Source organism: Phodopus roborovskii, unplaced genomic scaffold (genome assembly GCF_943737965.1).
Source record: "Phodopus roborovskii unplaced genomic scaffold, PHOROB, whole genome shotgun sequence".
Taxonomy (NCBI): Eukaryota; Metazoa; Chordata; class Mammalia; order Rodentia; family Cricetidae; genus Phodopus; species Phodopus roborovskii.
The window spans coordinates 5,147,191-5,173,357 of record NW_026126602.1 but is presented as its reverse complement, the minus strand read 5'-3'; the positions used below and the strand labels follow the sequence as shown (position 1 = coordinate 5,173,357).

General features: G+C 38.6%; 2 protein-coding genes across 2 annotated transcripts; both read left to right on the top strand.

Moving 5' to 3' along the window:
* The first annotated feature begins 945 nt into the window (after nucleotides 1-945).
* On the top strand, nucleotides 946-26,106 carry LOC127237422 (putative ankyrin repeat domain-containing protein 19). The gene is made up of 8 exons (XM_051205707.1): nucleotides 946-1,537; nucleotides 6,382-6,496; nucleotides 6,645-6,818; nucleotides 12,372-12,478; nucleotides 16,569-16,706; nucleotides 18,569-18,630; nucleotides 24,913-24,986; nucleotides 25,918-26,106. Exons 1-8 carry the CDS (start codon nucleotides 1,245-1,247, stop codon nucleotides 26,104-26,106), a joined length of 1,152 nt encoding a protein of 383 aa, XP_051061664.1. The 5' UTR covers nucleotides 946-1,244.
* Nucleotides 19,963-20,391, top strand: LOC127237436 (40S ribosomal protein S25-like). Its single transcript, XM_051205716.1, has one exon. The coding sequence runs from the start codon at nucleotides 20,017-20,019 to the stop codon at nucleotides 20,389-20,391; it is 375 nt and encodes a 124-aa protein (XP_051061673.1). The 5' UTR covers nucleotides 19,963-20,016.
* Nucleotides 26,107-26,167: the final 61 nt, after the last annotated feature.

Sequence of the window (26,167 nt, the reverse complement as noted above, 5' to 3'; positions counted from 1 at the left end):
ACAAAATTATAACAGTGAGAAAAGATGGGTTGGGACAAGAAAATGGTTAATTAAAAAGACCAAGAAATTATAGTGCTTTCCAAAACAAGTCTTGGAATTATTGCAGAGTTTATAAGAAAATAGGATTAAACTAGGGATAACAAAGATGAAGTCAGGGCAAAAGAGACTAGGAAGTTTGCATTAGTTATTTTGCATGGGATGTACATTAGTTTTGTTTTGTTTTTTTTTTTTTTTCAAAGTTTGTACTTACACATCTCTGAAACCATGAGAACAGACTGTTAGTTCCATTGTTGAATTCGCACACAGACCTGCAGGGACCCATGGGATGTGGAAAATACTAGAAATTAGGAGAGTGTTCTTGCCAGGTGGTGATGGTGGACACCTTTCATCCTGGCTCTAGGAAAGCAGAGGCAGGCAGATCTCTGTGAGTTCAAGGCCAGCCTGGTCTACAGAGTGAGTTCCAGGACAGCCAGTCCTGTTACACATGAGAAACCCCGTCTCAGCAAACAAACAAGTAAGTAAATCTGTTCTCTTCGGAGAGATTATCTTGAAGGTCAGGCTTTTGGAATTCTTAGTCTTTCTCCCCTTTCTACAGCCATATACGAGGACTGCTTTGCTATGACTGCAAGTCAGCCTTGAGCAAATGACCAATAGTCGTCCAGCACTCTGATAATGACATTTAAAAAGATTTTATTTTTAGTTATGTGTGTTAAAGAATGGGCACGGGTGAGTATAGGTGCCTACAGTTCAGAAAAAGGTGTTGGATTCTCTGGAGCTACAGGTTTATGAGTCACCTGTGGTGGGCACTGAAAACTAAGCTAGGTCCATCTGCAAAAGCAATACACACTCCTAAAACTGAGACATACCTCCAGCTTCGTATTTGAAGCTTTGCAGGTCTGTTCTGCAGAGATTTGACAGGCTGGACTCTGCACATGCGCATTGATCTTCATTGGCTTTAGACGCATGCACATAGCTCCGCATTCTGCACACTCTTGCATACTTGTGTCCACCGGCATGGCTTGACAGCAGCCGTCCTGTTAACTGTCTCCAGTTGGTAGACAGTAAACCAGGGACTGACTTGAGAGGATGCTGGGGAGACTTGGCTAGTCTAAGACAAATGAAAATATTTGAATCAGGAGGGGTGGGCTTATAATTTGATACGAGATGGAGAGGGTCAGCTTGTTATAATAACGTTGGTTGATACTGGGGCGGATAACGGTTGGCTTGCTATAACCGTGCCTGAGATGGGAGGAAAGTGCAGCCGAGGGGGAGAGAAGAGGCCTGGAGGTTCCCAAGGCTTCTCTGTGCTCTGTTGCGATCAGAAAAAGAGTTTTGAAGAGACACCCTTGGGTTTCTGCGATATCAAGGCACGGAGAAACAACCTGTGCTTTGGTACTCAGAATCCTTCGTATTTAGACATGGCATACTTTCCTGACAATGATCTACACATGGCAGCATGTGCGGGAGATTTACCTTTTGTGCGACTGTACTTCACTCTGGGGAAGTACGAAGTCAATCACAGAGACAAGGAGAATAGGTAAGAGGGCTTTTAGACTTGGGCGAGGGCTGGTGTAGGAGAAGACACCTTTACTGGCTCCCAAAACAAGAACAGGATGGGGAGACCCCAGCTCTGTTCCCTGGCACCACAGGCGCACCTGGGAAAGGGGCCCATGAACCAGCCAACACAAGGAAAGGATTCTGGTTGCTTTCCCTTCCCATAGGAGCCTCATAGATAGAAAGTCAACAGATTATTTAAAAGTGTTAACAAAACTAAATCACATTTTATCTTAGTGTACACATTAAGAATACAATGTTAAATACATTGAGTAAAGTGAAAGACAAAAGGAATATTCTTCATAATGTAATACTTTCAAACCTAAAAATTCTTCAGATAAAATACAATAACCATTACATATGATATATATTAGATGGAATATATGTAATATGTATATATAAATATATATGTACACAAACATATAACTGATGTGTGTGTTTAAGGACCTGAAATGGGAAGGTGGCTGAGTGTACTTGTTCCAACTGCTGTATTTAAAAGTTGTACACAATCGAGGGAGGGAAGGAGAGGGAATTGGATGTAAAATAATAAATAAAAAAAATAGGAAAAAAAAGTTGTCACAATCTACCTCTTGGTTCTAGTAAGGAAAAAAAAGCATAACACTTTGTTTTTATCAATATGCCTTAAAATATCAAACCATTAGAAGAACACAGTTATTTAATAAATTACATTGGAAAGAATATTTCACCTTTAAAAAAGGCATAGTGAATATTAGCATAGTCAGATATAGCTTGTTATGCTAGGTGGCAACTCAGTTTAATTATAGCCACATAAACATTGATTGTGGATTTTTATTAGCAAGCTATGTGTAAAAATATAATGTATTATTTTCAAGCATTTTAATTACAATTGCATTTTCCCCATTTTACTACTTAAATGTTAATTTGAACACTTGGGGATTTCTGACCATCTTTTTATTACTCTCTAGCTTATTTTCAGTGATGCAGAATACAATCTACATTAATGTTGGCACTGACTCCTGTGTGGTTGGTTTGTAATGGTGCAGTATGCACTTCTGTTATTCCTTCAAATAATCTTTTGAAGAGTAGGACTGTTCATGAACAGATGAAAATTTCACTTTCTTTTAATTTTGTGTGTATAATATGTGTTGATACTTTCTGTCAATACTGAGGCTCTTCTGAAGAGACTTAAGTATTTACTGTACTTACAGATTCTTATATTGTATAAATATTATTGAGAATGCTTTTACTTTATATAAATGTACACATGCAAATAATTGTAGATTGATTGCCCTGGATAGTTTTATGTCAACTTGACACAAGCTAAAGTCATTTGAGAGGAGGGAATCTCAATTAAGAAAATGTCTTCATAAGATCAGGCGGTAGGGAGTTTTCTTAATTAGTGACTGATGGGCTTCATTGTGGATAGTGACATTCCTGGGCTAGTGAGCCCAAGATGAGCAAGTTATAAGGAACAAGCCAGTAAGGAGCACCTCTCCTTGGCTTCTACATCAGCTCCTGCTTCCAGGTTCCTGCCTTGTTTGAATTCCTTATCTGACTTCCTCCATTGATGAATACTGCTGTGGAAGTGTAAGCCAAATAAACCCTTTCCTCCCTGTCATAGTTAGGGTTTCTATTGGTATGAAGAGACACCATGACCATGGTAACTCTTATAAAGGAAAGCATTTAGTTGGGGTGGCTCACTTACAGTTCAGAGGTTTAGTTCATTATCATCATGGTGGGAAGCATGGCAGCATGCAGGCAGACGTGGTGCTAGAGAAGGAGCTGAGAGTTCTTACATCTTGACTCACAAGCAATGGGAAGTGGTCTGTCTGACTGGACATGGCTTGAGGATAAATGGGACCTCAAAGCCCGCCTCCGCAGTGACTCACTTCCTCCAACAAAACCACACCTCCTCTAACAAGGCCATACCTCTTAATAGTGCCACTCTCTTTGGGGCCCCTTTTTTTTTTTTTTTTCCAAACCATCATACTCTTCAAGTTGCTTTGGTCATGGTGTTTTGTCACAGGAATAAAAACCCAAACTAGACACTGATCATAATAATGAAAATAAAATTCTTTCATAGAAACATAACTTTATTCTCCTATTCTCAATCCAGTTTAGTCTCCAGACTTAACTTGAATATCTACTGTGTACATACTGCTATTATTCAGGGTCCATCTCTCTTTGAAAACTGCATGTTTCTTTGCCCAGACTAGCAATGTTGACTAAAATAAACCATATTTCCTTATTTGACTCTTGCAATTCCTTTCTTTTGGCTTAAAATTTTTTTTTGAAACCGAAGCCCTGATTACTATGTGCTTGACTCTTGGTACTGTTATTGCTGTTCTTATTGTATTTGTAAGAAGTAAAATGTATTAAATGCAAATGCCATGGCTAGATTGCAATGGGCTCATTGAATATAAGATTGTGTTCTGACTCAGGATTTTGAGTACTAATAAAAATGTAAACATTACTACCAATTATAAAACAGAAGGGTATTCCAGTTTCAGCATCTTTTGTTGTTTGTTTTGTTTTGTTTTTCGAGACAGGGTTTCTCTGAGGCTTTGAAGGTTGTCCTGGAACTCTCTCTGTAGACCAGGCTGATCTCGAACTTACAGAAATCCACTTGCCTCTGGACTAAAGGCATGTGCTACCAATGCCCAACCAGTTCCAGTATCTTAATGTGGCTGCACCTACCTGAAATACTACATATGTTAAATTGAACTAATATGATATCTAGCATGAGTAAAACATTCTTAATTACTTTGTATACATTTTTTATTTTATTTGTATTTTATATACTAATCCCAGTTCTCCCTCTCTCTCCTTCTACTCCCCTCCCCTCACCACCATTTTGTTCCTATGAGAGGGTAAGGGATCCCATGGGGAGTCAACAAAATCTGTCCCATCACCATGTTGAGGTAGGATTAAGGCTCTCTCCCATGTGTCTAGGTTGAGCGAGGTATCTTTCCATAGGAAATGGGCTCCAAAAAGCCAGTTCATGCACTAGGGATAGATCATGGTTCCACTGCCAGTGATCCCACTAACAGCCATCCACTGTCACCTGCATTCATGGGGCCTAGTTCAGCCCTATGCAGGTTTCCCAGCTGTCAGTCCAGAGTCAGTGAGCTCCCACTAGCTTGGGTCACTTGTTTCTGTGGGTTTTCCCATCCCATCCTGGTCTTGCTCATATCACTCTTCCCTCTCTTCAAATGGTCTCCCAGTGGGAAGTTGTGGATCTCTGCATCTCCTTCCATCAATTACTGGATGGAAATTCAATGACAATTATAATAGTCTGCAATCTGATTATGAGGGAAGGCTACTCCAGGCACTCTCTCCACTATTGCTTAGAGTTTTAATTGGGGTCATCCTTATGCACTCTTGGGAATTTCCCTAGTGCCAAGTTTCTCAGTAATCCCATAATGGTTCTCTCTATCAAGATAATTCTTTCCTTGATCTTTCTCTCTGTCCTTACCCCAACTTGACCATCCCATTCCCTCAAGTGCATCTCACCACTTTTCTCCCTCCCCTTCCCTCTTCCACCTTCTCCCTCCCTCTTACACTCCAATTGGTACAGTTGAGGGCTGTAGCTCTGTTGATTCAAGCTCCTCCAGGTGCAGGCAGGGCTACTGCTCTGGTGATTGTTCCTTAATGTGCAGGTGGGTCTGAGTCTCCAGTGGTTGATGATTAACCTGGGTATCTCATACAGAGAATGGCACCGAATGCTGGCTGGTACACATGTGCTCTTTCCCAGAGGCACTTTTTTTTTTTTTTGATAGGGGGGAGGTTCAAGACAGGGTTTCTCTGTGTAGCTTTGTAGACGAGGCTGGCCTTGAACTCACAGAGATCTCCCTGTCTCTGCCTTCCAAGTGCTGGGATTAAGGGCATCCACCCCCAGCTCCCAGAGGCACTTGTAAAGATAGTTTGTGGAAGCTGCTGCTGTCAGTGCATCCAGGCTGCTTGGCCTCTGATGCTCTCCCCTGCCAGGTCCCTTGTTGCTGAAGCTCTCTCTCCCAGTGGGTTACTAGGTTGCTGATGTTCTATTTTCACCAAGATTATTTCTATCAAGTAGAAACTATCTCCTTCCTTCATCCAAAAAGCTTTGTATACATTTTCAATGGAGCATCACAATATTCTATTTTATCAGAACAGAAATGAAGCCCAGAAAGGGTAAGAAATAGCCTGTAGGTAACAGAGCTTAGAGTAGGATTGAATGTAAACCCCCTCCCCATAGACTCATGTATTTGAGCATCTTGTCTTTAAATGGTAGCTCTTTTTGGAAGTTATAGAACCTTATAGACAGAAGTTTCTGGTGGTTGGTTGTTGGTTCCAGTCTCTTCTCTGTTTCCTGAATGCCACCATGAGGATGTGGCTTATAGGGCATAAGACCTGCTTTGTGGTAGGAATGTGGACAAGTTTGTAGCTGAGTGTTAGAGAAGAATGCTGTGAGCAGAGGTTAATGACCCATCCTACTCCAAGTACAGAAAACAGCATGCCAAGTGAAACAGATAGGAAAAGGCTGACCAAGGAGACTTGGAAACAAAGGGTCTGTCTTGAATTGGAATACTAGTCATTTGTGTTACATTCTGGCAAAGGGTTTGTGTTCTATATCTTGAAATTTTAAATGAGGCTTACTGCAAATGAAGCAGATTGTGTGTGTGTGTGTGTGTGTGTGTGTGTGTGTGTGTGTGTGTGTGTTGGAAGAAATTTTACAAGGGAAAAGAAATTTCTTTAGAAGAATGTTACATATTTGTTTAGAAGGCACATGCACAGTATGCTATATAACAGTTTTGATTACATGAATTCTTGTGTATATTGAGATAGTGCACTGTAATTTCTCTATAGGAATGCCCTGCACTTTGCCTGTTTCTATGGACATCTAGAAATGGTGAATTACCTCTGGAGGCGTGGATGTGAGATCAATGTGTGTGACAAACATAACATCACACCACTGATGAAGGTAGATCATAGCCATCATTTCAAGCATGAGACGCTTTTAAGGAAAAATGAATTTACCTCATGTAAATATAATTAATTGGTGAAACCCATTGAGTGTGTATCGTAAATTCTTTGAGTTGATCATGTACTTCTTGTTAAAATCCCTCCAGGCTGTCCAAAGCTGGGAAGAGGATATCGTGTGTTATCTGCTAGAGCGTCATGCTAACCTGCACATTAAAGACAGCAGTGGTAACACTGCTCTCCACTATGCAGTGTATGGTGGGACACCAACAATGGCTGCCAGGCTTCTACAGTATGGAGCAAATATTGAGGAAAGAACCAAAGTAAGGATCATTCTGCTTAGAAACACCTGTGATGTGTGCAGGGATAATCACCCTCAGTGAGTAAGTTTAGAATGAAAATACTTAGACATTTGGAAGGGAAATCATTTTAAGTATTGGTACTTTGGAAGGAGAAGCTTTCTACTGTAAACTCAAGGCAAATGTATGAGAAAACACTGAATTTGTTAAAGGAGGTCTGTGCTTTATCCAGTAATTTAAATAACATATTTTGGTAAAAATTAAGAATCAACACAATAAAGTAATATTAGCCTTGCAAATAAGTACCATCTTAAAACTGAAACAATGTTGTTGACAGGTTCTATCTAGTCATGGTAGTGCAAATGGGAGAATAATGGAAACAGAAATTGATTAGAAATATTTAAGCCAATTTTAAAGTGGTGTAATCAACACATAATGCCAGCAAGACTTTGCTAATTGTTTGCATTTCCCTAGTTTTTTGTATGGGTAGGGTATTCTTCAGTTGGGGATAATTTTGCCTAGTTTGAGAAAGGATATTACTGAGTTACAAACGTGCCAGGTGGCATGCTTTACAGCACACACTCCATGTTTCATTAATATTTTTCATTGAGAGGTATGGTGACTATCTAACTGAGAGGTTTCAAGGTGTTCAAGAGGGACTAGAACAGATTACTGTGGAGTAAGGAATTTATTAGAATTTAGTAACGCCATGGACAGATAGAGAGGCAAGAACATGGTGGGTCTCGAATAAGAATTCAGACCTCAGCACCATGGGCATAGCGTGGTCTCTGAAAAGAGGAATCCCTCTGATGAAGATGTGAGTGAGTCTCTTATGTTTTATTGAGGATGGGAGAGTTCTCGGTGTAAGCTTGCCACCAGACTCTCTGATCCAAAGGCAGGAGGCAGGGAAGAGGGTGGGGAGAATGAATTGTGGCCAGCAATGTCCTCTTTGATATAAACTCACTTCCTAGGTGAAGATCCTGGGACCAGCAAGTCTCTTCACTAGGGACTCAAGATAGGGGAGGAGACCTGTGACAGGGAGAGCTACTGGAAAGTACTGTAGCCTGGGCAGCAGGTAGACTATAGCATTACATTCTTACAGCCCAGCCTGTTGTTTATTAAAAAAAAAAAAACCCAAACACAGAAAAGTGACTTTACAGAAAAAGGAGATGAAGGAGGAGACTCAAGCGATGGTTGGCACCTCCATCTAACTGAGTTGAACAGTTGAACAGGGATGAAGCTCCAGGGAGGAATTTCATCTTCTCTCATGGGTAGTCAGGTATTAGCCTCTAGAACAAAGACTGGCATCTGCATTCACTCCTAGGAGGATGTTATTGAGTCCAAGTAATGTGCAGAAGAGTACAGTGGATGACCAGCATACAGATTCAGAGCTCAATCTGTAGATACAGAATCAAGACAGATATTAAAGGAAATCTAAGAAGAGCTTTCAGTTCATTTTAAGTTGAAATTACTGAGAGAAGGGGATCATTGAGATTTGTGAAGAGGTTGTGAGGAAGACCGAGAATAAAGATTTGTCCTAGTAGGGTTGCTATTCTTAAAGTTAATCCAAATAGCTTTTGAATATTTATCACAATACCATGGTGTCATTTGCAGAGGGAGGTAATAGAGTTGACTATTTCTGTTGTTAGTTGTTTATTTTTGAGATTGTAACTTAGTTACAGCACTTCTTTTCCTCCTTCTAAACCCTCACATGTACCCTCCCATTCTTATTCAAATTTATGGCCCATTTTTCATTAATTGTCATTACATATATGAATATAAATATATTACATATATACTCATAAACATAATCTGTTGAGTTCATGTGTATATACGTTTTTAGGGCTGCCTGTTTGGCACCGAGCATCCAATGGGTATGCTCTTCCTGAGGAGGACCACCTCCCCCACCCCCAGATTTATTCAGTTGTCTGTAGTTGTTTGTGTTGGGTTGAGGCCTCTTGAGCTTTTCCCCTTCCAGTTTGGCATGTTCATTGTTGTTATCCTTGTTCAGGTCAGATTCTGGGCAGTCATGTTGGTGGAATTTTATGAGTACAGCTTCAGATGTTACTAGGAGACAGTCTCACATAAAACTCCCTGGTCCTCTTGGCTCTTAAAATCTTTTTTCTCTGTCTACAGCAATGCTCCCTGAGCCTCAAGTGTGGAAGTATTTTGTAGATGTATCCATTGGGACTGAGCTACACAACTCCGCATTTTGATTGGTTGTGGTTTTCTGTCTGTTGCAAATATGAGAAGTTTCTTTGGTGCAATATGAAGGCTACACTTATTTGTGGATATATAGAAGAAGGTGGGAGGATGGTAAAGGGGAGTAGCAGGAATCAAGTGACCTGATAGGGAAAATGGGAAATAGGGGGTCTTCCTATGGGGAAGGCAGGTAAATACAGATTGGACTTTTAAAAGGCCCAATATAATTTTGCCTTTGGACTTCTAACATTCTAACTCTCCACAATTAGGGATGTACTAGGAAGGGTATAGCTTGTAAAAAGTTCCAACAGATGTAGTTGCTTTTGGAAGCCCTGGCTTGGAACCATGGCAGCTCATGTCCCACCGTAGTCAGTAACATCTCCTGGAATCTGATAAGGCTGCAACATCAGGATGGCAGATCTTCAGGAGAAAGAAATAATTATCAAAGGTTACTAAGGAAGACACTTCTGGATCCTACTATCTATTAGCCATATTATTATCCAGGTTTAATTAGTTAATTTTGTCCTATGTATCTGATAGAACAGAAATGTTATATCTAGCATTAGAATAATTAAGGACATAATTTCTGAAAGGAGTAAAGATAACAGATGAGAGAGACTCTGCTTTAATTTAAGCTGGATAAGCACTCCTACTGTAGTAAAGTAGTTAATGCTAATGGAGTGGCTGTCTAATCAATTTGGCCTATTTGATATTATAAGTAGGAAACATTTGGCTCAGGTATTAACTATGAGTTTAAAATGTGGGTGTCTCCAAACTGAGGGGTTTTATTGTTGTTTATTTAGAATTATATCTCTTTCACTCAAATTATACTGAATAAAAAATTCTTTTACACAAACAGAGAGAACATTTGAATGTTAAGGTGGGGAAAACACTTGAATCTTTTTAAACATGAAAACTTGACTTAAATAAGATAGGAGGTCTGGGTAAATGAACAATTATGTAAAAACACTATTTTTAAAAAAAATTATTTATTTATTGTGGACACAATGTTCTGTCTGCACATATGCTTGCAGGCCAGAAAAGGGCACCAGATTTCATAATGGGTGGTTGTGAGCCATTATGTGGTTGCTGGGAATTGAACTCAGGACCTCTGGAAGAGCAGCCAGTGCTCTTAACTGCTGAACCATCTCTCCAGCCCTCAAAACACAATTAAAGTAAGGGCTTGATATCACTTTTGCCTGCACACAGAGAGAAGTTTGAAGACAAAGAGATATGAGTGGGGGAGCCTCAGCTTCAAAGGATAGTCTGGGCAGACAGTGAAAACTGAGATTCCTTGAAGAGTTTTGCTGTAGAGACAAGAATAGTTGTGACCCTCCTATTTTAAAGCCACTTGCATAAATGCTGAGTTATGGCTGAGTAAGTGGGGGGGGGCAGGGGAAGGGAAGGAGAACTGAGCCTGAGAGATATGTAGGAAGAGGGAAAGGCTATGGAAGGGGTGAATCATGAGCTTTGATCTGACACACAGAGTGAAACCCATCATTTGGAAAGGCTGAGTCTTGTACACTGGGAAGCTTCGGAGGATCCAGACAGACACCTACGTGGGGAGGCTAGCTCTCAGAAGATTTCAATGCCATCCAAGAAAGACCATGACTTGCTGACAGCTTTGAACTCTCTGTCCTTGTGCCAAGATGTAGCCATCTTTATGGGCACCCCCATATAAGTAATGAAATTCCCATAGGAATATCTGTAGGTCTTGTTGGTTAATTATACAATCTAGACAGACAAGGTGGGCATATTGCAAGCAACACTTTTTCTCTTCCACAGTATGAGTGATTTAGTGGTGTTTGTGATGTTATAAATTATATATCTATGTATCTATATCAATATTGGAATTTCATTGAGAAGTCATTGACTTTAATTTATGGCTCATGAAAAGTAACTGTAAATAGTAATTAGAGTCATAGTAAACATGAAGCATGAGTTCAGTCAATCCTAGGCTACAAGTAAGAACCTGAACCCAACAAGAGAGTAGTACTAGGGTTGCAGTATTATTGTTAAATTTGAGAAAACATTTGTACTGAACTTTCTAACAGTTAAGACATTCTTCAACTTATAATATCATAAAACTCACAGATTACTTACTAAGAAGTATTTAAAGTCTTTTTGAAGATGCTAGACATTAATTTCTGTAGTGTATTCTGAGTCCTGGTATTAAAGGTGTGTTTCACCACTGCCTGACCTCTGCAGCTTGTGACTGACTTTGCTTTCTGAATCCTCAGGCAAGCTTTAATAAACCATAAATAATGTATCACCAAGACAAATTAGCCTTGCAGAAGGTTGAGTGGAAGGTATAGCTGCTTTCTGAAAACTTGCTTTCATATTCGCAAGGTGTCCTCATGACCTGAAGGTAGTGTCTTAGAAAAATCTTAACACTTTCCTCAACCCACTTCTTCACATGCTAATTAATGATTGGCTCAAAATGCATTGCCAATTGAGAAATAAGCCAAAACTAAAGTTACATACACTACATGGTGTTTTCATATTTTGCAATTGTTGGAACATAGTCCAAGAATGGAGTCATTCAAGAATTCTGAGTGCATGTGAGAAAACTTCAAGAAAAAAAAGGACAAGAATCTTATGACCACAGCTTCTTCAAAATACAGAATTGTTCTGGGAATGTGTTTTCATGTTCCATCTAGGTGTATCCGATTGGAATAAGTTTGCTTCAGGTGTTGTTATTCATTTTCCTTTGTGGAAAAACATGTTTTTGCCATGTGTGGCTTGTCCTTGTGATTGAACACCTTACTCATGCTATAAATTGTCTGATGCTCTGAATATAGTTGGCAGTTGCATGAGACTTTAGTCTTAATTTTTAGGCCCTGTTCTCCCAGGTTTCCCCTACTGACTAGAGCAGTAAATAACTGATCATAAAATTTTCCTGTTGCAGCATGGTACTTCTGCAATGGATTTTTTTTTGACTGTAGACATGACAATTTAGTTCAGTAATCTAATAAATCAAGGGGAATCTTTGCAATTGTGTCTGTGATTGGGTGGTTGAGATAAAGGTATAGTCCCTCCCCTCAAGAACATTGGGGTTTAGATGGGAGTGATTACATGACTCCAAAATACCAACATAAATTGAATAAAGGGAGCAAAGTTCATAGAAGCAAAACTATTTCAAGTGAGGTTTGCAGAGGAGTAGGGTTCATGTTACAACTGTAGGCAAGGGGCAACATTTTGAAGAGAATGTATAGCATGCATGAAAGGGTGAAAAGGAAAGGATGGCTTTTAAAACACACTCTCCTTTATCCTTATATCTCTAGCCCAAATCTTAAAACTCTGCCTGTTTAATAAGTTTATGCCCATTGAATCTTTGCAACATGTAAGTTTATTTATTTATTTTTTGTTTTACAGGATAACCTCACACCACTATTGCTTGCTCTCAGGGAAAACAGACTGAAGATGGCACAATTTTTAGTAAAGATGGAAGCAAGTGTACATGCAGTTGATTCTCAGAGAAGGTAGAGTCATTTAATTTACAATACCCTTTAATGTTATTCTAAAATGGAGACAACCATGCACATAAAAATATTACATTAATAGGAACAATACAATTAACTTATGGGAATATATCGAAAACCAAACATATATATCTGTTAGGTAGAATTGCTCCCCCCCACAAGACAGGGTCCTAGTACTCAACCTATAGATCAGGCTGTTCTTGACTGCAGATATCTACTTGCCTCTGATTCATGAGGGCTGAAATTAAAGGCAAGAGCTACCACACCTAGCTTAGAAATTCAATAATTCAAAGTGAATAATATATAGTAGGGTTCATACTATTTTATCAATATTGATTGATTTCCCCAATTTTAATCCAATATTAGTACATATGATCTTATATTATCTGAAATGTATTAATTTTGCTTTGATACACTTTTCTTTAGAAAACTCTTTTTTTAATATATTTATTATTTTTCTTATTTTACATATCAATCCCAGTTCCCTCTACCTCCCATTCCCCACCCACTCCACAGGGAGGGTGATGCCTTCCAGGAGGGATCATCAAAATCTGTCAAGTCATTTGAAGTAGGGTCTAGGCCCCCACCCCTGTCCTGCCTCTAGGGTAAGGGAGTATCCATCCTTGAGGAATGTGCTCCCAAAGTCCTTTCGTGAACCAGGGATACATCCTGGTTCCACTGTCAGAGGTCTCTTAGACTACCCTGGCCTTCTAACTGAGACCCATGTTCAGGGATCTGAGTTGATCCAATGCTGGTTTCTCAGCTATCAGTCTGGGGGTACATGAGCTCCACCTTGTTTTGGTCAGCTGTTTCTGGGTTTCTGTAGCCTTGGTCTTGACCGCTTTTCTTATCACTTCCCCCTCTCTGCAACTGGATTCCAGGAGTTTGGCTCAGTGTTTAGCTGTGGGTGTCTGCTTCTGTTTCCATCAGCTACTAGATGAGGGCTCTATGATGGCATATACGTTAGATATCAATCTCATTATCAGGGAAGGGCATTTAAGGTAGCCTTTCCACTGTTGCTCAGTTTGTTAGTTGGGGTCATCCTTGTAGTTCTCTGGACATTTCTCTAGAGTCAGTTTTCTCTTCAAACCTATAATGGCTCCCTTTATTATGGTTATCTCTTTTTTGCTCTTGTCTATTCATCCCCCAACTCAGTCTTCCTAGTCCCACATGTTCTCTTCTCTTCCCCTTCTCTTTTTCCTAACTCCTTCTCCACTCACTGCCCCCCACTCCCAATATGCTCAGGAGATCTTGTTCCTTTCCCTTTCTGTGAGGGGCCTTGTATGAATCTCTTAGGTTCCTCCTTGTATCCTAGTTTCTCTGGCGGTGTGCATTATAGGCTGATGATCCTTTGCTCTATGTCTAAAATCCATATATGAATGAGTACATATCATGTTCCTCTTTTTGTGAATGGGTTACCTCACTCAGGATGGTTTCTTCAAATTCCATCCAGAAGTTCAAGATTCCATTGGTCCCCCCAGATCCCCCGCTGAGTAGTATTCCATGGTGTAAATGTACCACATCTTCTTTATCCATTCTTCAAATGAGGTGCATTTAGGTTGCTTCCAGGTTCTTGCTATGACAAATAATGTTGCTACGAACACAATTGAACAGATGTCTTTGTTGCATGGATGTGGATCATTTGGGTATATGCCTAAGAGTGGAATTACTGGGTCCTATGGTAGACTGATTCCCATTTTCCTGAGAAACCGCCATACTGATCTCCAAAATGGCTGTACGAGTTTGCACTCCCACCAGCAGTAGAGTAGTGTTCCCCTTTCTCCACATCCTCTCTGGCATAATCTGTCATTGGTGTTTCTAATTTTAGCCATTCTGACAGGAGTAAAATGGTATCTCAGAGTTGTTTTGATTTGCATTTCCCCGATGGCTAATGATGTTGAGCACCTTCTTAAGTGTCTTTCAGCCATTTTGGATTCCTCTATTGAGAATTCTCTATTCAGTTCTGTACCCCATTTATTAATAGGATTATCTGGTGTTTTGATAACTAGTTTCTTGAGTTCTTTGTATATTTTGGAGATAAGCCCTCTGTCAGATGTGGGATTGTTAAAGATCCTTTCCCAGTCTGTGGGCTGCTGTTTGGTCTTGTTGACTGTGTGCTTTACAGAAGCTTCTCAGTTTGAGGAGGTCCCATTTATTAATTGTCAATCTCAGTGTCTCTGCTACTGGTGTTATGTTCAGGAAGTGGTATCCTGTAACAATTTGTTCAAGGGTACCTCCTACTTTCTCTTCTAAGAGGTTCAGTGTGGCTGGATTTATGTTGAGGTCTTTGATTCATTTAGACTTAAGTTTGTACATGGTGATAGACCTGAGTCTATCTGCAGTCTTCTACACACACCATCTAGTTGTGCCAGCACTGTTTGTTGAAGATGCTTTCCTCCTTCCATTGTATATTTTTAACTGTTTTGTCAAAAATCAGGTGTTTATATAATGGGAGATGTCATTCTGTAAATATGTTTCTCTTATTGGTTAATGAATAAAGCACTGTTGGCCAATAGGAAGGCAAGTTAGGTGGGATTAGGAGACAAGGAGGATTCTGGTAGATGTAGTAGAGGAGATTCAAGACTTAAAAAGAAGGTCTAGACCCTCTCTCCTGTAAGATAAGACCACGTGGAAACACATTAATAGAAATGGGTTAATATTTAAGACAGAGCTAGTTAATAAGAAATGCTAGTAACAGGCCAACAGCATTATATTTAATACAGTGTCCCTGTGTTATTTGGGGCTGACGGAGCTATGGGACCAGGCTAGCAGGAAAACTACCGGTAACATTCGTAGGTGTGTGGATTAATAACAGGATGTTTGATTAGATTCCATTGGTCTACCTGTCTGTTTTTGTGCCAGTACCAAGCTGTTTTCAGGATTATGGCTCTACAGTAGAGCTTGAAGTCAGGAATGGTGATGCCTCCTGAAGTTCCTTTATTATACAGAATTGTTTTGAATAATTGTTTATTACTTATTAGGCATGACATAAGGCCAGAGGGAAATTAATGGAGGGAAGGTTTATTTTGGCTCATGTCCTCAGAATGTATCATCTGTCATGTCAGGGAAATCAAGATATATTATCTCCATGATTGGGAGAATGTGGGAGATCTCCTCCCAAGGATTCCTGTGTATCTAACATCTCGAACAGCCCCTAGGTCTCCATTGTAAGTTAGAATTCCATCCACAACACAACATATAACTCAATTACGAGCTCTATGCAGGAAATTTCAGCCTATTCCTCATTTCCTGGCCTCATGGCTTTATTTTTCTTCTTGAAACCTTGGTCTATATTCCCATAATTACATAACTCTTGCATTCTTTTTGCCAGTGCCATATGGATGATGTCATCTGTTGCCAGACTAATGATAGCAAGTTCCCTTAGATTTTGACTGACATTGCTTCCCAGTGCTGTGTGTGGCTAAACCAGAAAAACATATACCTAATACATAAGAAGTAATAATATGCTTAAAGAGTGGTTATAGGATCATTCATGTGGGAGCTGGCTGTGGTAGCATATACCTTTAATTCTATCACTCACGATACAGCAGCAGTTTGAGGTCAGCCTGACCTATAAAGCAAAACAAACATATTGAGTCCCTGTCTGAAAAAATATTAATATATGTTTTACCTCAGTGCCCATCAGTGGTAATCAGCATTATTAACTGAAAGTACCATAACTATCTTTGCCATTATTTTATCACTATCATTTTATGTTGTTACTTTTATTAATCACACAAGTATTTGACTTACTTAGCATGAGTATAAATCCAATATACTACACTGATTTATGGAAGAAATGGAGAAGTCTTGTAATCTTGATGTACTTCAGATAAGTTTTCCTTATTAACATAGTTGTCCATCAGATAATATTAAATTGGGAATCTTATTAGGTGATAGAATAGTGGGAAAGGAGTCTACCAGAGTGTTTTTTTCTTTTTAGCTTTGAAGATAACTTGCAGTGTTGACTAATGGCTGCCCCCAATACTTACGTCTATTAATAATTTTAAAAAGCTATTTGGTAAAGTATATTCAATAATCATTCAAATAATTATATTATGATCTATAACTGAAGTTATTTTTATCTTAGAAATTCTCTCATGTATGCTGTAAGATGTGATTCTTCAGTTATGGTCAACCTTCTTCTTCAACAAGGTGTTGACATGAATTTTAAAGATTTGTTTGGATGGACTGCTTTACGCTACGCTGTTGAAGGTGATCGGGAGGTGTAAGTAATTCTAATTAATATTAATTGTTTCAAATAACTATATGAGGTGAGATTTCATTTTTGGTTTAGGTAGTTTTGAAATGGAAGAGAATTTGTCCACTTTATCATCTAGAAACCAAGGAAAATGATGGATTATTTAGAAGTAGAAATGGGTGCGTGGAATTTTAATCCCAAGACATGTTTGATTTTTAACAATGTTGGGATAAAGCAAATATTCTGCCATTGAGTTACATCCTTAACCTCAGTGTCAAGAGTTTGAAGTTAGGGATTCCAGAGTGCTCCATTTCGTTCCAAATATAACCCTTGTGCATCAGATACACTGTCACATCTTGATTTTTTTGATTGTTTGATTTAGTCTTATAATGTTCATTTTAGCAGAAAATCCCTAAAAGCTTTCTCCTACTCTCTGGTACTTAAAATTCCAGGAATTTTTAGTTCTGTAAGTACAAGGGACTCAACTAGATGATGTTCTAGTCATATCCTTTTTTCCTTAGTGATTTCTGTTGTTACAGCTTTGCTATTAGTGGATCCTACAGTTCAGTAATGATTAATAGCTATCCCTCAATTTCCCTTATAGATTCAGATCCTTGATTTTTTGTGGTAATATTCATATAATCATTAGAACATTGTCTTCATTTCATATATTCATTTTAAGTTAGGATATTGTGGTGGTTTGAAAGAAAATGGCTCCCAAAGGGAATGGCACTATTAGGAGGTATGGCCTTGTTGGAGGAAGTGTGTCACTGTGAGGGTGGGCTTTGAGGTCTCTTTTGTTCAAGCTTTCCTCAGTGTGACAGTTGGTTGACTTCATAATGCATGCAAGGTGTAGGACTCTCAGTTTGCCACATCTGACTGCATGCTGCCTTGTTCCCCATCATGATGATAAATGACTGAACCTCTGAAACTGTAAATGAGCCACCCCAATTACGTTTTCTTTAAAAGAGTTGCCATGGTCATGGTGTCTCTTCACAGCAATAAAAACCCTAACTAAGACAGATATTATTCTAAAAGTGCTCTACTTTAACAGCTAGGAGTCTTAGCTTTACCCTTAACAATTGACAGTAAACTGACCCTTCCCATACATTCACAACCTCTATTTGCAGTCAACATGTGGGCCTAGACCTTCATGATTGATTACCTAAGAGGATTTTTGCTATTCTTCCATCAAATGCGTGTGGTGACCACTCCAAAAAATCAGATAGTGTCCAATAATTTTGTAAGAGAAGCTAAAATATTCTACTCTTCTTGGATTATGAGCTTTACCCAGAAGCTCCTTTATAGTCCAAATAGCCACATTTCTTGGTGGGTGTGAACCTAAATCACTTCTCAGGGAAGGTTCCAACTACAAACCATACATAATGGAACAGCTAGTAAACGTAGTAGCATTTTACATTTGCTGAAAGCTGTAATATTGGAGCATTAGTTTCTGTGAAGAAAAACACATGTAGGTTTCATTTTGGTTTTCAAAGAAATTCACTGTTAAGATACAAATTATTATATTGCTTTTCTATTTTCATTTAATATTTTTACATTGATAACTCTTCATAGTAACTTGGTGAATTAAAGCATTAATGTCTTTATTGGTTTTTAGAAGTCTAAAGAGTTAGGACTATATCAGAGGTCATGATACTTCTCATTTTGTCAAGATGATCTAGTGCATGTACTGACTTTGATTCATCACCATTTCTTTGTTATTTCCTTGTCTAATTAAAAGCTTAATAAAATATATCCAAGTTAACAATTTTGAAGACTATACTAAACTCACTGATAGCAACTGAAACACTTAATAATTTGTGTTTGGCATGGCTTTCACACCAACATTAAAGTCATGATTCTGTGTACCACATTTTTGTATATGACAGGAGGACAATGCTTTTGGAGTATGAGTATAACCTAATACAAAGCTTAAGAGAGAAGAACTCAGGTAAGACATCTTTTGGTAGTTGTATTTCAGAAGAAAATGTCAGAGTCTCCAGGCCATGGGATACCTGCTGAGGAAAGCTGCTGAGTGGGTGTGGACCCAACCCAAGAGAGAGAGAAGTGTGTTGTAGTCAACAAAGCTGATAGGAGTTGGAGACTTGAAGAGCTTTTGAACATCAGATATGGATATGCAGAATTTAGAGAATTTAGGGTTTGCCCAGCTGCTTTTTGGTCTTGCTTTGGTCCCATATTTTCTTGCTTTGCCCCATTTCCTCTCTTTTTGAAAGGTAATGTATAATCTGTGCCATTGTAAGTGGGAAATATGTGATTTTCTTTTTGATTTTGATTTTACAGGGGATTACAGTTAAGAGATTGCATGAGTTTCAGAGAAACTAATGCCTGAACTTTGGGTTTTTAAACAGTGTTGACTGAATGCAATTTTCATTATGATACAATTTTATGGGAGACAGGGAGTGGACAAAATCTAAGAGCTGGTTCTTTGAGAAGATAATTAAGATCAACAAATTAAAATTAACAGAGAAAGCAATGAACAGAGAAACATTACAACAGACACCAAAGAAATTAAAAATACGTAAGGGAATACTTTTACAACATGCATCCCATTAAATTGGAAAATATAAAAGAAATGGATGAATTTCACTAAATTTAAACCAAGAAGAGATCAACAGACCCTGTGGTGGTTTGACTGAGAATGCCCTCCATATACTGATCTACTTTAGCACTTGGTCACCAGTTTGATATTTTGTTTGGGGTGGCTTAGAGGATGTGGCTTATTGGAGGAAGTGTGTCCCTGGGGATGGGCTTTGACAGGTTAGAAGACTATCCCGGTTTTCATTCTGCTTCATTGTTGTGTTTCAAAATACAAGGTCTCAGCTTGTGACTTCAGCCTCCATATCTCCCTGTTGCCATCTCCCTGCCAGGATGGTGATCATAAGCCTCTGGAATCATAAGACCAAATAAACCCTTCCTTCTATACATTGCCTTGGTCATGGTATTTTATCACAGTAATAGAAAAGTGACTAGTACAAACCTATAACAAATACGGATATTAAAATAGTAATAAAAAGCCTTCCAACTCAAAGAAGCCCAGGCCCAGATGGATTCACAATAGTATTCTACAAGACTGTTCAATGAACATCATGACCAATACTTAAGTTATTAAAAACTGCAGAACTAAAGGAGCATTTCCAAAACCCTTCTATTAAGCCAGTGTTACTTTAACACCCAAATCAGGCAAAGACACAACAACAAAGTACAGTGTAATATCCCTGATGAACATAGATAAAAACCCTTAATAAAACACATGCAAGCTTTTTTTCCGACATCTTAGGGAGGCTGCAGTGGTCGTCGCCACTCTCCGAGCTTCATCATGCCGCCTAAGGATGACAACAAGAAGAAAGATGCCGGAAAGTCGGCCAAGAAAGACAAAGACCCAGTAAACAAGTCTGGTGGCAAGGCCAAAAAGAAGAAGTGGTCCAAAGGCAAGGTTCGGGACAAGCTCAAAAATCTAGTTCTGTTTGACAAAGCTACATACGACAAACTCTGCAAGGAAGTACCCAATTATAAGCTTATTACTCCAGCTGTGGTCTCTGAGAGACTGAAGATTCGAGGGTCCTTGGCCAAAGCAGCCCTTCAGGAGCTGCTTAGTAAAGGATTTATCAAGCTGGTTTCAAAGCACAGAGCCCAAGTAATTTACACCAGAAACACAAAGGGTGGAGATGCCCTGGCTGCTGAAGATGCATAAACAGGTTCAGTCAGCTGTACATTTGGAAAAATAAAACTTTATTAAATAAAAAAACACATGCAAAACAAATATAGACATATATCAAAAAGATTATCCAACACAGTAAGTTAGATTTATCTGAAGGATGCAGGGATAGTTCCACATACATAGGTCAACAAACACAATAAGTCATATAAATTGTCTTATGGGTAAAAATTACACTGTCATCTCAAAAGATCCAGAAAAGGCTTTTGAAAAAAAATCCAATATGCCTTCATGCTAAAAGTTCTAAAATAGGACTGGAGGGAACATAAATTAATGGGTGTACTTTAAAAATGTTTCCATAAACTTTATAGTATGAACCTTGCTACATAATATTAGAGTGTGAATAATATTGATGAAGCTACAAGATCATTTTCTTTTCATGGACGAACATAAACAAGTCTATACGTGATTTATTTAATGTTTTCCATTACTAGTTTGTGATGCTGAATATTAAACTTGGGGCCTTCCAAATACTAAGCAAGTGCTTGTCTCCTGATGCCCTAACCCCAGGTAGTGTTTCCCACACCTTATGTTGTTGTTTCACATTTTAAAAAGGAGTGAAAAAAATCACATTTAATTTGTCCCCTAGGGAGAGCCAACTGTGGTCACATTCTGAAAACTTGAGTTGCTGGTTCTATCTGTAATTTCATATTTGATTGTCCATGTCCTTTGCCCTTGATAGTCTTTCCTCCCTCACCACCCCAGTACTTTTCTCCAAGTTTCCCTCTTACTATTAGCTATGGTTTGGGAGTAGATATACTCTTAATAGTTAAAAGTTACAAATTTTTATTTTATGCCTATTGGTGTGTATCTGTTGTATATTGGTGTTTTGCTGGACTATATCTGTACACAATGTGCATGCAGTGCCCATAGAAGCCAAAAGAGGACAACAGATCGCACAGAACTGGCATTACATAGTGTAGTGAGTGGCCATGTGGGTGCTGGGAATTGAACCCAGGTCTTCTGGAGGGGAATGCTCTGCTCTTAGCCACTGGGGTATCTCTTCAGCCCCAACTAGACTATTAAGGGTTCAATCATTCCAGTAGTTCCTTCTATGAGAGGTAAAATACCCAGTGACATTCAACCTTATTTGCACCAAAGGGAAGAATGAAAAAGAAATAGTGAAAACTGAGTGAGTTTTAGCATCTTCTAGAAGAGGATTAACAAGATGGACCCTCACACTTTTTCTCATGATCTCTTCTCCATGGGCAGCCAGAGAATGTTTGCATGTCACTACCAGTCTATTGTCTCAGCTGGAATTGTGGTTGTTATAACAAGGCAATTTACTTCAAGGCTTCACATTTTGATACGTTTCATTTTTTTTATATGCAACAAAACAAAGGGAAACAATTTTTAATACATCACTTGCCCACAGTGATATAATTTGTATTCACTGTAGAACATTTCCATGTTTATTTACTTATTTACTATGTATACAGTATTCTGCCTACATGTATGCCTGCAGGCCAGAAGAGGGCATCAGATCTCACTATAGATGGTTGTGAGCCACCATGTAGGTGCTGGGAATTGAACTCTGGATCTCTGAAAGAGCAGTCTGAAAGAGCCACTATTGCACTTCAATACTTGACAGTGTCATGCTATCTATACAAGGTAAATTGTGTCTTTTCTTTGACAGCACCTGAGAGTTCTGAAAACAACCCTTCAGTCAGGTAGGATATGTAAACTCAAAAAAGAATGTCAACTGATTATAGAGTGCAATGAAAGAAAACTCTATGTTTCTTTACTTAGTACTTGATTTCACATTGTATATTTAATGTTTTTTATTAATAGTTATCACAAGTTATTCAAAAGGGCCTGTGCTACTATAACTCATTTCTTTTACTAATTAAGCAATCATGATTCAGAGTTTGATTAATTGTTCCATCAAGTCACAATCAACAAATACCCAGACCATGATGTAAATGTCAGACTATGTGATTCTATAATTAATTATCTTGATTTTCTTCATAGATTGAGAAACCCCTGTGCAGCACAGGGGTAAGATCCATAGATCCATAGATCCATCAGAAAGTCAATTATGGTTTTATGTTAAATTGCTTTAGAGTTTTTCTAAGAAACACAGCTATAATCCAAGAATGTATCTTAATACTTTAAAAATACTGTTAAAAATATCTTTGCTGCACCAAAGGTTTTAGGGCAGATCTCACTGAGCTGTGGCTATGAGGTCACACATGGTACACACCAAGATGGAGAAAGCCTGTGAGAGGAATGTTTTAGTGACTGTGCAGAATGACTGAATTTCCAGTGTCATCTATTTAGGGGAGGTTCAAGCTTTATCCACTCTCTAACTTCACAGTTTGGTTTTGTTTCAAACCTCAAACATTTATCTGAGCCTAGGAAAATGAAGTCTTCCTTATCTTAGTTCCCATTTTCTACAACTACACTCTTTTCAGATTGTGCACTCCTTTGTACTTTTAATTTTTTTCTGTTTTTACTTTGGTTCATGCTTTTTCATGCTTGTAGAGAAAAATACAACCAGAAAGCAGTAGTTTACCCATTGCATTTGTGCCATTATTGTTCCCTCAGCCATATGTTGTCTGGTTGTTCATTATTGTAGCCCACAAGGGTAAAACTTAGTGACTTTTTTTTTAACCTAGTTGCCTGTAGAGCATCTTTTTGGTCTATGAAAGCTAGTCAGTTAGAAGGAGATTCCCTGGTCAGTACCAGCTTGATTTCTTCATGCCCTGGGACCACAGCATGTTGTGTTTTCAGCAATGCAGTCTCACATTATGTTCTTGTGAGAAACCAAGATTAATGGCTATAGACTGTATTTTATTTGGGGGTCTCTGGGATCCCCCTGAATAACAACTCCAGGGGAGGATCCCACACGTGGCGTTGGGCTTTTGGTTTGATATCCTAGAGCCTCTGGGAGGTTCATTATATCTTGTTGAATGTAAGTAACTGTAAGGAGTACGTTTTTTTTCCGTCTGCCGCCGCTGGTCTTGTCCCGCCGCCGCGCCAGCCCCAAATAACGCACAGAGACTCTGTATTTGATATAATCCTGAGAAAAGAGGAGATGATGGGAGATGTCATTCTGTATATGTTTCTCATACTGGTTTAATGAATAAAACACTGTTGGCCAATAGGAAAGAAAGATAGGAGGAACTAGGAGACAAGGAGGAAATAGAAAGTAGTAAGGAGGAGTCAAGATGGAGAATTTGGAGAGAATAGAACTGCTAGCCGCCTCTCGCTGGTAAGACCACGTGGAAATACATAGAAATGGGTTAATAATTAAGACAGAGTTAGCCGATAAGAAACTAGCATCTGGCCAATAGCATTGTATCAAATACAGAGTCTCTGTGCATTATTTGGGGCTGGCGCGGCGGCGGGACAAGACTAGCGGTGGCAGGCGGAAAAACCCTACACTTTACAAATGGCGCCCAACGTGGGGCAGCAGGAGAAAAACCGTACTCCTTACAAGTAACATCATTAAAAAGTCTCTCTCTCTCTCTCTCTCTCTCTCTCTCTCTCTCTCTCTCTCTCTCTCACACACACACACACACACACACACAGTTATAAGTATATACTGGAGGAATGGATCAGTGGTTAAAAGCATGTACTGCTAGTGTCAGTTATCACTCTTTCCATCCCTTCTTCCATCTTTTGCTCATCCCCACACCCTACACTCCAGTTATTCCCTCTTCCCCTTTATATCTCTTATGTTATAATACTACAATTTTAACGTTCTAACCTCAATGTGAGAAATATTAACAGAAACAATTATAAACACATTCTTGGACTTTGCAAATTTATCTTTCAACATTTTAATATGCCTCAGGGGACTCCTTCTACTATTTTTCAGGCAAAGAGAAAACATGATCTTAAAATATTCAAGCTTTTCTTTGTGTATGTATGTATGTATGTCTGCATGTATGTATGTCTACATGTGAGTGTGTACACATTTGTGCAGGTGCTGGAGGATGGCACCTTGGGCTGGAGGCAGAGCTGTAGAGCTGGAATTTCAGGTGCTGAGAACAAAATTGGGGTCTTTCAAAAGAACAGCAAGTGTTCTTAACAACTGAGCTGTCTCCCAGTCTTGCAATGGGTTCTTTTAAATAAGTATATTCCATGAGGAAGAAACAAAAGTACCATACTTGAATGAAAAAGCTTTGTATTTAATCCAAGAGTAGATGATGGAGAGAGAATAGTTCATCATTGTAACATGTTTTATGCTGTAAGATTTGTTTCATTTCTATGAACCATTGACAGGAATTATGGTAGGCAATATTTAAATGCAAAATATTTCCAGGGGTTGTCCAGGGGTTGGCATGATACGAACTTGTAAGTAATACACCAATGAGCAGTCCTTAGATAGGGATAGGTGGAGGCATAAATGAGGAACTAAACATGTATTAAACCCTCAGGTCAAATTAGAACAATGAAATAAAGAAATACAGTTCACCTTGCAAAGAGCTGATATTTTACTACATTTAAAAGAATAGTACTCATATGCCTTGTGTACTTTTTGTTCTGAAGGCCTACCAACAAAGCTGGTGCTGGGACAGCCTCACCTACAGCCACCAAGGTTTGTAATGTTATTCCTGGGAAAAGTACTCCTTGCTGAACTTGATTTTCTTGGAAATTTTTAATAATGTTTACTTTTTCCCCCTCTTTTAATTCGTCCTTAGAGAATTTCATACAGTGCATTTTAATCATATTTATTCCACTTCCCCAACTCCTCCCAAGTCTGTCCTCATTTCACTACGCAACCATGTGTCATTTTTTATGTTAAAAATTACATTTATTGTTGATCTCTTTCTTAACAGTGGATACATGTGGAATTCTCATGGCTTATTATAGCAAGTTAAGATATAAGCACTGCCAGGTAGTGATGCACACTTTTAGTTCCAGAATTTGAGGGTGCAGAGGCAGACAGATCTCTGAGTTCAAAGCTAGTCTTATCTACAGAGAGAGTTCTGGGATATCTAGGGCCACACAGAGAAACCCTGTTTTGGAAAAAAAAATGATATAAGTGATAATTTGATTTAAATGTTTATTTAAAAAGCCCATCTTGGTTTTGGTATGAAATACAGGACTGCACATTGTAAAGCTAATTCCTTTGTTGAAATGTGCACATGAGCATTTATCTATGAATAGTTTTCTTCTCCACTAAATTGTTTAGTATTCAGTCAGTTCTCACACAAAGATCAAAAATAGTCTGAATCTAGAGAATATATATATATGTGTGTATATATGGTTATGTAATATTTTAATTTAATATGGTTATGAATTTTTTTTAACATTCTCCCCTTTAAGTTTAATTACATTCAAAACTACCAAATTGAGATATTTAATGGAAAACTTGTGCACATTCATTATTGTTAACTATTTTATCAGGATATGTCTGAGAGTCTTTCAGACATTTGCTGAAGATTTATTTGGGGCTGAAGATCAAAAAAAGTAAATATATAGTAAACAAGCAAGTGGGAGTATCAATTATATCCTATTTAGAAAGTTTTTGTTCCCTTGTATTTTTTTCAGTCCTTTGAGAATCTTGGAAAATGTACTTTGGTCATATTCACCTCCTTCCCCAACTCACCTCAGACCCGCCACCACTTCACTAATCATCCAACTTCAGGTCCTCTAAAAAACCAAAGAACCCCCAACACCACCCCATCAAGTACAGTTGATACTGTGCAGATACTCTTGGATGTGGCCTTTCATTTGTAACAAGGTCCCCCACCCTGGACTGTACTTTTATAGAAACTGCCTTCCTCTGTGAGAAGTTATC